Source organism: Somniosus microcephalus, chromosome 5 (assembly GCF_052327205.1).
Source record: "Somniosus microcephalus isolate GS21.2 chromosome 5, FLI_Smic_1.0, whole genome shotgun sequence".
Taxonomy (NCBI): domain Eukaryota; kingdom Metazoa; phylum Chordata; class Chondrichthyes; order Squaliformes; family Somniosidae; genus Somniosus; species Somniosus microcephalus.
In genome coordinates, this window is record NC_140991.1 from 50,823,284 (window position 1) to 50,836,316 (window position 13,033).

The 13,033-nt window shown below is 41.9% G+C and overlaps 1 protein-coding gene across 2 annotated transcripts; it reads right to left on the reverse strand.

Moving 5' to 3' along the window:
- Positions 1–875: 875 nt before the first annotated feature.
- klf6a (Kruppel like factor 6a) lies at positions 876–12,297 on the reverse strand. 2 transcript variants are annotated; one of them, XM_085987612.1, is made up of 5 exons: positions 11,921–12,297; positions 9,086–9,334; positions 8,755–8,968; positions 5,362–5,485; positions 876–3,276 (listed from the first exon to the last, which is right to left on the reverse strand). In XM_085987612.1, exons 1-5 carry the CDS (start codon positions 12,020–12,022, stop codon positions 3,225–3,227), a joined length of 741 nt encoding a protein of 246 aa, XP_085843738.1. In that variant the 5' UTR covers positions 12,023–12,297; the 3' UTR covers positions 876–3,224. The 2 variants fall into 2 exon arrangements, with proteins under 2 accessions (XP_085843738.1, XP_085843737.1); XM_085987611.1 differs by having other exon boundaries at positions 8,755–9,334.
- Positions 12,298–13,033: the final 736 nt, after the last annotated feature.

The window sequence follows — 13,033 nt, forward strand, 5'->3', positions numbered from 1 at the left end:
TCGGCAAACTTGCTGTTTCACACACCACCAGTCAAGGCCTGCCCGGATGCGGGTTGTTGACGGAGCTGGAATTTAGAGCTGTTCCCACTTCTTTCCTTGTTCTCCAGCAAGAGAAGACAGGAAATTATCCCAGCTTCCATTCAACAAGTGAAACAGCCATGGTAAATTAGAATAAATTGCCCTAAACTTGTTTTTTCCACTTCCTGTGGAACTCAGTGCCTGACCTCCACTAGTGAAATTCTAGTCATCGTCACAGTAACTCTCAGTAATCTGATTGAGATCAAACATTCACTATGGTGAGGAATCATGGACACAAACCCACATCCCATCGCTCCATGGTGCTGGTTAGCACTGTTGCCTCACAGCAGCAGGGACCCGGGTTCGAATCCGGCCTCGGGCGACTGTCTGTGTGGAGTTTGCACATTCCCCCCGTGTTTGCGTGGGTTTTCTCCGGGTGCTCCGGTTTCCTCCCACAGTCCAAAGATGTGCGGGTTAGGTTGATTGGCTATGATAAATTGACCCTTAGTGTTAGGGGGATTAAATACATGGGGTTACGGGGATAGGGTGGGATATGTGTTGGTGTAGGGGTTACGGGGATCGGGTGGGATATGTGTCGGTGCAGGCTCGATGGGCCAAAATGGCCTCTATCTGCACTGTGGGGTTTCTGTGATTCTGTGATTCCACCAGTGCTCCATGAGTAAGACATTACTTGGGAGTGTGGCCCTCTCTACATTGGGTTATCAAGCAATACTGGCATCAAGCTGGTCGGTGGTCACTGAAAAGTGACTCAAGTTAAAATAAATATGGAGAAATAAAGCTCAAGACAGTGAAGTAACTTCAAGGAGACCAGGAAGAAATGAAACAAAAGAGACGAATTCTGATAAGAATTTTCCATTGTTTTACAATAAAAAATACATTCATACAGAAATATAACAATCTTGCAAAAAACGATTTCAAATAAAACCTTGTAAAAAGATTTCAAATAACAAAATTTTACAAAGAGGTTTGGAGATAAACAGGGCTTTTAAAAAGAAATGTGAAACATCAATAATAAGAACAATTTTAATTGCAAGCCAAGGTCATACGGTTTCATTAAGGCTCCATTATCCACAGAACAGTACGAGTACTGCTCATTGGCAAGTTAATAGAAAAATAGTACATGGCCTAACCTTTTCTTCCAGTGAATTCAACCATTTTTTTTTATATATTGCATTAAAAAGCACAAGCTGATTCAAGTTTTTACTTTCTGTCATTGGCATCCTTATTTAGTGGCTTTTTATGACTAGGTAGAGCATAGCATACACATGCAGAGTTTACAAAATGCCGTAAATTGTCTTCAAAAAGCAGCTGCCTCTATGGTTTTGGCAAATAAAAATGCATAGAAGGGAAGGTGTGTTTGTCTCTGCCCTCAAAACCATGTGTTTGTGTAAACATTATACCATCCAACCGCATTCCTGTCCACCACCATCCCCCAGCCCACACCGAGTCCGACAATTTAATCAGCAGCAGTTCCTGATGTTCAAGGATTTATTTTTTGTGCGTTTTTAAAATACCCAGATGATTAAAATTCAGTAAGTGACTCTAGTCGGCCTTCGCGACTGTGACATACAATGGCTTTCTGACCATGTTCGCAGCCCGAGCAATCGCGTTTCACTTGTCTGCTGAAATGCATCTCAGGCCATCCATTGATGGCTCAAATTAAGATATTGCACTCTAGACAGCTCAATATCTAATGTGCCGAATCAGCAGGCTAACAAAAGGAAATTAGTGCTAGCAAAGGCCCCAGCAAGCCACTTTATCTGATTCATCCCATGGTAGAGCCTTTCCAATGTCACTGTTAACCATTATAAATCTTCCGTTTTACTACATTAGGGTTATAGTGAAAATGCTTTTTCAGAATTAACAGTGCTTTACAGCCAAGCAATTTGTCATGGTCATCTTTTATGCTTAGAGTACTAGGAATGTGTTACCATTAACAGCACATCAATATAATTTTATAATATAAAAAAAACACCTTTAATGGAATTACTATATTCAATAGATCATTTTAATACATTATATTCTGTCAAAATAAAAAAATAAAAGAACTAATATTTAATACTTGGGTAGACAAAAATTGGCATTTAGTACTCAGAAGATTAAAGAAAAGCTTTTTTTTTATTGTTTCCATGTCAAAGACAGAAAGAGACAGAGTACAAGATCATGTGATTAGGGAGCCTTAATGGAGCCCAAGTCACCCATACCCCCGTGTGGTGACCCACATGAGATTGCTACAGTAAATGTAGCAAGGTCACTTTCATAAGGCACCATTATTTCATGTCAACAGTGCATTAACATTTAGAAACCAGAAATTAGTCCTCAGGCATAAATAAAAAAGACCCAAATTAGCTGCTTAAGTAAATCAGTTGCTAAGCTATAGTGGTATCCAACCAAAAAAGTCCAGGCTTCTGGTACGTTATGTAACATTTGCCCAACTAGACCTTTTTTTTTTTTAAACTGCACATAATTGGAATCAAGTTGCAGTCCCCAATTACAAAGAATGAAAAGTGTACAATCCCCAGAATCATGCAACACCTTTCTATTTATTATGAAAGTTATAGTTGTGTTATATCCTTAATACACAGCTTATACAATGGATTACAAATTAGCTTTTTTTTGTAGCAAGTGAACAAGGCTACTCGACACATTGCACATTTATCAGCTGCACCAGACACCAAAAGCTCCTCTCACACGGGAAAGGGGTCAGTCTCCTGTCCAGGTTCAGCGCCTTCCTTAAGGCATGGAACAACGAAGACATTTGGCGGTTATCCCATCTCCAGGTTCGTCCCTCTCTCTATTTTCTCTTTCGTTCGCTCTCACACACACTCATCCAGCCCATTTTAAAGCAATCTTACCTCACCACAGGAAAAAATCATTGGTTCCTCATCATACAGTCAACCTAGTCAACAATGTTCTCAGTGCACATGCTCACAGCAGGGGCCTGGCAGCCACTCATAAGGTTAGGTATCAGTGTATGCGCCCAGGAAATATCCCAGACACCATGCACCACCGTTGCTATGCTGCGTCTCACACTAACAGTCTCTGAGAACACCCTGACAAAAAAGGTCCTGGAGGCTACTGGGTAGGGTGCAAAATGGCATGCTTTGGCTGGAGCATACGTTCCTCCTCGTATGGCAGTTCAATTGTGAAGCTGAATCGCCAACCGACTTTTACTGTGGACACTTTCAGATGTGTCTCTTCATGTGAAGGGCCAAGTGGTCAGACCTGGAGAAACACCTGGGTTGGGGAAACAAGGAGCAAAAGAAACAAAAAAGGAAATTACATTTGATAAACACAGAACTTCAAACGCTGAAATTATATACATTTTTTTTTCCTGAAGTGTGTTAGTGACTAAAACTGAATTATAATCAAACTGAATGGATGTGAACTGTAGTAGATGTTCTTACGGGAACCAAGTGTGTTGCTTCAAGAATATCAGCTTAGATTAGTGTAAACTGAAATTAGCTTGAATCATATAACTTTGGTAAGGGTTCTAACTTTCCTCTATGGGCACCCATACAATATACTTAAAAAGCCCAGTATCGTTCTTTCGTGGGAGTGAACCTTTGGTAGCATTCCCACCTCTGGACCAGAAGATGCAGGGCTCGAACCCCCACTCCAGACATTCCCAGCGAGTGGAGTCGGTGCTCCGGCTTTGAATTCTGTGTCTACTTGCGTCCGGTGGGTGTGGATTTGGTTGCCCCCCCCCCCACACCCCCCTCTCATCATCATATGAGTTGTGGGAACATGTAAAACCCTCCTGCCGTACAGGACTGACCACCCTATCAGCTGGTGTAAAGATGATTACGGCCACGGAAGGAGCGTCAACGCGGCCAGTCAGATGGTTAATCAGCCTGTGAATCCTCCCACTCTTGTTCCCAAAAGAGAGACGACACTAAAAGACCCATCTACCTGACAGAACATATATGGCTCCTGTACTATGATTGGTTCAGGTTCAAATTCAGAATTTGTTCAGCATATAGTGGCTCCATTCCAAGAACCTTGATTTTTTTTTTTTTTTTTTTTTTTTTTTTAAAAAGACCATTCATTAGTTTAACATAAAAGAACGTTTCAATCTCAGGCTGCTCGTCACTCAAATTGGCCAGCCCCCAATGTGAGATATGCCTTACAATGGTCAAGCATTCCCCCTCAGTGAGGGCAAACAAAAACAGATGCTGCTTGATTCATCCCATTTTAAGCTCTTCTTTGGCCAAACAGGAGGTTGCAGCCTCAATGGCTACTGCAATCCTAGCTGAAAGAGGCTACCTGGGTATTGAAGAAAAGTAGGGCAGCCATATTACACAATGCCAGCCCATACCATTCAACACCATTAGGTTGAAGAATAAATGGAGAACTGACCACAAGGCATTAAATCATTCTTCTTGCTACAAGACTGCTTCACATTTCTCTCATTGCCATGGTATTTTCTGCTTTCCTAATTGAGTAATCAGATTAGGCCAAACTCATATATATAGGCCCCCAAAGTCACCAAGACATCCTTTTGCTTTTAAAAAATGATGGGTCAATATGGTCAAGGATTATTGTGTCCAATGACATTGTTTACCCACAATCCTTAAGAACAACAGATTAGGCCTAAACAAGTGAGCAAAGAGTGCTCTGGTCAATAGAATGAGTATTAAATAGATAAACACATTTTACCACGTGGCTTAGTTTCACTCTTTTTTCATGATTCTAATTAGTTTTAAATAAAAGCAGTATTTACCAGTAAAGGACTTAATTATTTTGTCATTAGAAATAGTACAACAACTTAAAACTTATCGGACTTTCAATTTCAATGTTTTGTTCATCTAAGTGTAGCAGCGTGATTTAAAAAGTGGCTGACATTGCTGCAACAACGTTACCTCTGACATTTGCAATGATGCTGAGAAGATTGTGAGTGAAGAAGAATGGGCTTTGCCTGGGAATACATGGTGTACAATGGCTCTTCTGTACATTTGTGTCAGTTTTTTTTATTGTGTTGATTGGCAAGAAAACTAGCAATTTGTTTCCAAGTTCTTTTATATTGTCTATTCTCTCAACCACTCCCCACCCCCCTGCCGCCCACTTTAAGGGTCCTTTGTGCAATGCAGCCTTCCCTTCTTTGCTCGCTCTTATGAAGCACCCCCCAGTCTCCATATCAGCACCTCTCCTAAGAAATTGTGAACTCAATGCACAGGGAATCACATGGACAAATGTGACCCTTCTTGTTGTGTGGCACAGAGTGTTGAATCCCTGTTGCGCTATGAAATGCAACAAAATTAGCCATTAAAAGAGGGGGTTGAGCGAGCCTACTTTCTTTGATGAGTTGCAATATTTCCATACCTGTCACAATGAGAGCATTTAAATGGTTTTGCCCCAGTGTGTTTCCTGAAGTGCCTTGTAAGCTCATCACTTCGTGCAAATCGCCATTCGCAGCCCTCCCACGAACACCTGTAAGGCTTTTCACCTGCGGAGATAAAATAAGGGCATGTTATGCAGCAGAATGCAATTCAAATCTGCGCAAGGAGAAACTGCACCACTTGCAGCATCAAACAAAAGCAATCTTTTCAAAACAGAATCCCTACTGGCATTTCAAAACGTGCACCCTTCCACTCTTTGAATACATGTATTTAATTAATATGATACCTTGCCATTTGACAAAGCACAGGAGATGCTAGGTCTCAAATATCAGCCAGCTGAAGTCCAATATATTGTGAGATTTTGGTTGGCAATTAATACTTGATATCTGGAAGGTGTTCCAGCAATCAGCTGGGCAATAATTATCAAGTCCCTTAACATTGGTTCTTTTTTCCATCTGTAGGCTGAGAGAAAGAGAGAGAGAGAAGAGATGGGAAGAGAGAGAGAGAGAGAGTGAGAGAGACGGGAAGAAAGAGAGAGAGAGACACACACACGCACATAGGGAGACGGTGAGAGAGACAAAGCAAGAAGTGAAAAGGTCACTGGGTTTACTGATTTGGATCTCGTCATGCAAATAATCTTGTTGGCTGCACTTGTTTTTTTATGATACTCTGTAAATCACAGGAACATTTGATTGACACAATATTTGCCATTTCACCTTTTACTTCAAGAATGCAAAGGACAGGCAATCACATTACTGTAAAATGCTATTCATATTTAAGGCCCGACACTCAAGCTATTCACAGAATGTTAATAAGCATGCCCAGTTTATGATTCTAGCAACATAGCAAACCATTGGCAGCAACAAAACTGACTGCTTTGCTTTCTCATAATGTTAAACAGAGGGCGGTTCTCCTATGGCACTGTGCGACTGTTAGAGAGCCAGAGAGAGGCAAGTAGATGCCGGTCTTTTATTTAATAAGCTATGCAATAACATTGTTTCAAAATCTGGCAATTACACTACATATTAAGAATGAAACATTAATTAAACCCATTTCCAAGGAAAGAAATTACACAAAAAGAAAAATCAATCAGCCCAGAGCCATTGGGACTGTGTGCAGTAATGCTGTAATTGGCTTGGCACTGCAATCTTAACTATCATCATCTCAAACGTCCTACCGCCGAGTTTCATGAGAAATCCGGAGTACAGCATTTGAGATCTGTCACAATATTTCCAACTGCTCGGACTATTTAGTCCTGATATATGCCTGCGTCTGGGCAGATCTTACAGAAACCAGAACTCAGCCCCTCTTTCCCTTAGTTTGAATCTTTGAAAATTGCCCTCAACAGTGCTGCATCTTTCTGTGTGGATTGTCTAAGTTTAGGTTTACATTACCTTCAATGGATAAGTATCAGTTTTCAGGCAGTTGTATCTGTATGACTCATTCTTACATTTATGTTGTATGTTTATGATGTGAATAAGGCTTTCTTTTCAAGCAAGGCTCTCGCCCCCGTGCCTGCTGAACTGCTGGAATGACAGCTAGACAAAATCCACAATTTATGCTCTCGGGCAGGTCAATCTTAAAAATGAATTTTGCCTGGTCGGACACTGGATAGTGGGCAGAGTTCGGGGCAGGACTTTGTTCATTTATATGCATGCTGTTACCGTCAAGTATTCAGAGGCAAATTATACACGGGTTTCTGAGTACATCCGTGTTAGCCAGATCTTAAGAATGGGCATCACTACTTTGGTTATTTTTTTGTGGGGGGGGGGGGGGGAGGCGGGGAAAAACCTCTGCTCACACGCTGTCGACTGTTCATGTGCAGCTAGCAAAACATTAAACAATCGGTTTCTGGTAGCAGAAACCAATAGCACAAATTGATTTAGGCTTTATTCATGCCACACACCTAAAAAATCCCCAAGATTTCTCTCCCCACTCGAAACGTACTTTTTTTTACAGTTGATCTTTTGAAATGGGCAAGTCCTAAACCAGACGGATGGTCACCCTAATCGATCCACTAATGACAGGGAGCATCTGGGGTATGGATTACCGAATCAGATCAGCAATAGATTTGATGGTAGAGTGACTGCTTCATCATCCCGCACCACCACCCACCCTCCCCCCACTGCCAAAAAAAAAACTCTAGCCCTTTTAAGCAGTACCGTCTTTGGAGCAAAAATAAAAATGACACTAGGCTGATTTACAGCACATGTTGTCACAAATGGCTTGAAAGCTGGCCCGAATGTTTGGGTGAAGTGTAGCTCTGACATGTTATTTGGCTGTGTGGCAAATGTGCTTCAGATGTTTACCTATACTCTCCTCCCCTTTTTTCCCAGATCCCATGCTGCCACGCTTTCTCACTCTGCAGGGAGGCAGGGCTTTCGGCCGAGTGCTCTCTCAGCTCACAATCTATGACTACGGCAAATAATTTGGCAAGGTGCAACAGCCCATGCATTCGCTGCGTCTAGTGCAATTGCTGCCAGAGAACAGCGCTTTTTACACAAGTCTCAGATACAATGAGATTGCGGGTTGGAGTAGATCTGAGCACTATCAAATAATTTGCCCCGTCTATGAATGGCTGAAAGGAGGTGTGGTGACAGCTGTTTTATTCCCCCTCGCCCACCAGCCAAGTGAAAGGCTCTGTGGCTGAAGGGTGCACCACTGAACTGCTTGACATTCTCCCTAGAAAGAGGATTGCCAAGTCTGAATGTCAATGGAGGCTGGAATTCAGACGTGGGTCCTTTAGTTGACAGTCCAGCACTTCAATGGTACGCCTACTAGACTGTTGATTCTTGCCATTTAAACGCACGTGCAAAGCAACACAATATCAAAATCAAGATTTGATCATGTTAAGGAGGCTCGACATTGCTCTGAATTGGTTGGGATCCAACAGGCTGAGATTTAATTTAGTGCGTGTAGCAAAACTGCCCAAAGGATCCGATAGAATCCCTCATCACAAAATAATCATTTATACCTCTAACCAGAATAGAAACTGCTGCTCAGATGAAGCGCTCACTCACATTTTGACATTTTACAGCATTTTTTTTTTTAAATGCAGAAGAATCGTAGAATCATACAGCACAGAAGGAGGCCATTCGGCCCATCATGCCTGTGCGACCTCTTTAAAAGAGCTGCCAAAATAATCCCACTCCCCTGCTCTTGCCACATAGCCCTGCAAATATTTCACAAACCATATACTGAACATGCTTATTAACATTGTGAACAGCTTATGCGTCAGGCCTTAAATATGACTAGCATTTTAATGCGATCCACTGAGCTTGCACTCCTGAAGTAAAAGGTGACATGGCAAGTTTAAAAATGGAAGGCTACATCATTCATTGCATTCTTCTGGATCCTTATGCAATCATCTACTAACCTGTATGAGTACGCTGATGTGCTTTTAGATGTGAACTTTTGGTGTAAACTTTCCTACATCCATTAAAATTACACCGATGGATTCTTCTCCTTCCATCAGGTGATGCTTCTCCGTTTACAGGACTAGATTTTTCCAATGGTTTCGTAGCATTTCCACCACGATTTTTAACTGGTGTATTCAGCTCAGGAATGTTTGCTTGCAGGTTGTTCCACAGCTGCGGAGAAGACTCCTTGGTTAGTTCTGGAGAGGAGGGTGGAGTGGAAAGAACCGGGGAGTTTACATTTCCAGAGTTTACCAGGACAGTATTTAAGGGGTTTGAGGTATAGTTTACCGTAGGTGAAAGCTCCTCTGAACTGTCCAGGGACTCGCTGCTCACATCAGAGCTCATGCTGTTGGTCTCCAGGTTCTGACTTTCCTGGGTCTCCTCTTCCAATAAGCTCACACTCTTCTTGTCAGCTTCATCCTTGTCCCCACAGACCATAATGATTTTGCTCAAGAGGTCATCCTGTCCGTCAAATCTAAAGTCAGATGCCGAGACATAGGGTTCACTTTGAAGGTACCGCTCCAACTCCAGACAAGTCTGCAAGAAAGAAACAAATGAAGGTTACTAAAGGGGTCATTGGTTTCTCGAAGGACTGTCCCCAGATCTCTGTTGTCAATTTTGGAACAATAACCGTAGCCATCGGATTACCTACGACTGTTCTCATGCCAATTTTATTTACATAATCATTTTAACAACTTGCATTTCTATAGCACCTTCAACATAATAAAACACCCTAAGGCACTTGAAAATATTAAAAGATATATGGCATTATATATATATATATTTTTTTTTTAAAAACACACGTGTTAATTTCCATTGTTTACAGCAGCTCTGAAACCTATTCAGTTACAATGTACAATCTACAATTGTGCTATTACAGCCGCAATGGGGTCTCACTAGCCTACCAATTTAAATTATTGTGCCAAAAGGTCTGGGGATGTCCCTCTTTGTGGCATCTATCTTGTCATGAAGAAAAATCCCCTGTTCTTTCAATATATACGTATGTCTTTAAAAAGAACATTTTTCGCCATGTTATCCTGATCCAATGCAAGTGACTGCAGATCAAATATTTTTTTGGTTAAAAAAATTGCCTGAGCCAGCTTTCTGCTGCCTGGTGCAACTGACAACAGAAAGCCATATTTAGTAAGGCTGACTCGCAGACTGTACTGGATTCAAAAGGACAGGCATGCTAGTGAGGCTACCAGAGAACCACAGCTTCCTGTATGTGTGGAAACGTAATCTATCAGCTATTTCAAAGAATTTCAAGCTCAGTGCAAGGAGTGGATCTCGCTAGTCAAACTGAGAATCCTTGGCCTGGTTCACCTTCATTGTGTGTTGACTAAAACGTCAATTAGAAAAGAAAAAAGCTGTAGGAAAGTGCAGCTCAACAGGATGCAGGAGAGGAAATTACTCTGGAATGCTCTTGGGAAGTCCCATAGTGCAGAGTGCAAAACATTTTTTTCTCTCTCCCTCGGTATCTTTGGCCAATAATACTATGAGGGAAAGCTATGTGAGTCAGCGTGCTATTTCTTCAGCCCAGAGGATACTTCCTTTACGTTTCTACCATCTGCACATGAGTTCCTCTCCTACAAAAAAAACTGTACGGCCAGGATGGCGTGAGCAACGATATCCTCTTTTTTTTTTTTTATTCGCCTTTACCACAACTTGCTTGGCTCAGCATTTAGCAACCGTGCACACAAGAGCGAATGAATCAATACAGGAAGCTCTTAAAGAAACAGAAATCAAATAAACACAAGATATGTTTTGCATTTGTAATTGTGCCTTCCAACAGTGAGACTACAGATGGAAACTATCACTTAGTGCACTCTTCATTAAAAGTTGCTGCATTCAAATTATTTGATCATTCAATTTTTAGCACTACATTCCCACTTTGCTGGCTATGCGGTTTAATTTAAATTACTGGAGAATTAATTCTTTTGTACAAAAATGACTTTAAATTACTAGTAGACTACAGCCAAGTGTGATATTAAAGAGTATTTTTTATTTGAACTGGGTTTATTTTGCTATTGCGATCATTTATGTTCCTCATTTAGTATTTCACAATACTTGAGCCAATATTCAATAGGACATAAATTGCCATTACATCTACAGAGTAAGAAAGTTCATTACAGTCGACTGTTCCTGATTTTTTTTTTATAAAAAGAACTAGCTCATGAACATGTTCATATTAGATTTCTTTTCAGAAAGCACACTTCCACTGATTGACACATGAGAAGTCGTGTTCGACGTTCCTATCTCCTCCTCCAAACCTTCCAGTAAACACATTAGCAACAAGACCGAACTGTAGATTGTTGTAGTAAAAATGCCTCTCAAGGCTAAGCGAGGACGGGCTTGGCCGTCTGCCCAATCCCAAATGCCTGAAGGAAACTACTTGGATCAATTTCAATCACGTACTGAATGTTTCAGCTTCTTTTGAAGAACAGGGAGGAAAAAAAACGCATGCAATTATACAACGCAGGAGCTTTAAACAAACTGTTTGCATGCATTTCAACGCTGTTCAAGCCGTCCCTGGTCCTCAACAAATACGATGAGCATTTCAACTGGGTTTATCTTTTGCCATTCTTATGGTAATTTGTGTTATCTCGAGGGAAACATTATTGCAAGCTACTTCAAACAACATTCCTTTCAATTACGTTTGTAAATAAGAAAACCACCAAGACATGTCTGGCAAGTCTCCTGATTAGGATATATTTTTTAAAAAGTGTAATCCAGCAGAAATTGCTAATCGCTCGTTTAGCAAGGCTCTAACTTCTGTTTGGGAAGCTCGGCGACTTGACAATAGCCAATACAGTTCTAAAGTTTTTACACTTGGCAATTTGACAGCTGCTGCAACTGGCAAATTTGAGTCAGAGGACTGGAGTTTGCTCCAAGCACTCTAGTACATATTTGCTTCCCGCAGAACAGTGTAGCCAAATCCTCTCTGCCCCCCCTTCCCCAAATTCAACAGTACTTTACATGCAATAAAACAAATAAGGTTGAGTATTAGAGAGTGTGAAGTGGGCTCACTTCAATTTCCAAAAGAGAATCGGCACTTGAGTTGCACCAATGCATGTCACTGTGCACGACACAAACAAGCAGCTTCAAAATAACAATAATATTCACCTGCTGCCAGTATTCTTCAAGTGATGCCAAACCTGAAAAGTAGCCAGTATCGTGCACAATCTGAAGCTCTTGGAAAATGCTGCATCTCGGTAGAACATCCATACTGTCTGGCTATGGCTGTACTTGTATTTATAGATTTTTCTTTTTTTTTTAAAAAAAGCGAAAAGTATTGCTTGCTCCCAAATATCTCAGCAAACAAAAGGTGCAATTGCACAGAGATGCAGAAGGTATCCCGGGCGACCCGTCAGTCAGAGCCCTGTGCAGAATGAGGCAGGAAGAGATAGAGTGAGAGCCCCCCTTCTCTCTCACTCACTCATATACATGTACACACCGTCAGCGCAGCGCCGCTTCACTTCCCTATTGAGAGCAGAGCCCAGCGGAGCCGAGACAGCCCACCCCACGTGATCATCCGCACGCCGCAAGCCCCGCCCCTCCCCGTCCGGCTCCGCCACACAGCCAATCACGCCGCCCCCACTCACCGCCACGTCCATGATGTCATGAGCGCCCAATGGCAAGGCTCGACGCATGCTGCCGCGCGGACCGCAGCGGCCCCCCAGCGGCAGCCCCGGCTGCCGAATGTCACGGCGTCCCTCATTGGCTATCCCGCCCCTTTGCTCCCGTCTGATTGGTGCTGACCGGGGCCGGCTATTTTTAGCAGGGTATATAAGGCGAGCGCCTTGCCCGGAGTAGCTTGTTGTAGCGCTCAGTTGCGCTGTGTTGCAGGGTGGTAGCGCTGTAAGCTGGTGGAATTTTTTTTGCAGCCGCTTCAGCACTGCGAGCGCCCAAAGCTCTCCACTTTTTGAAAATATACAGCAGCCTTGTTTTGGTGGCCGCTTTGGCGGTTTATTTTAACTATCTAACTGCTGGGTTCTCGCTAAATTTGTTTTCTAAAAACTTTTTTCAGACTCTAATCTCAAGAGTTAGAAGTGAATAATGCAATCACAAATTCTTTTTGAATAAGAAGTGGGTTTACATTTAGAAGTCAATGCCTTTTTTCATGAGTCCAAAATGGTTGACACTTGATATGTTGTCAATATTGGATATAATTGTGATTACTACAACCACTGTTTTACTCGAACAAAATAAAGCTAAATTGATCAAATATATACGTGT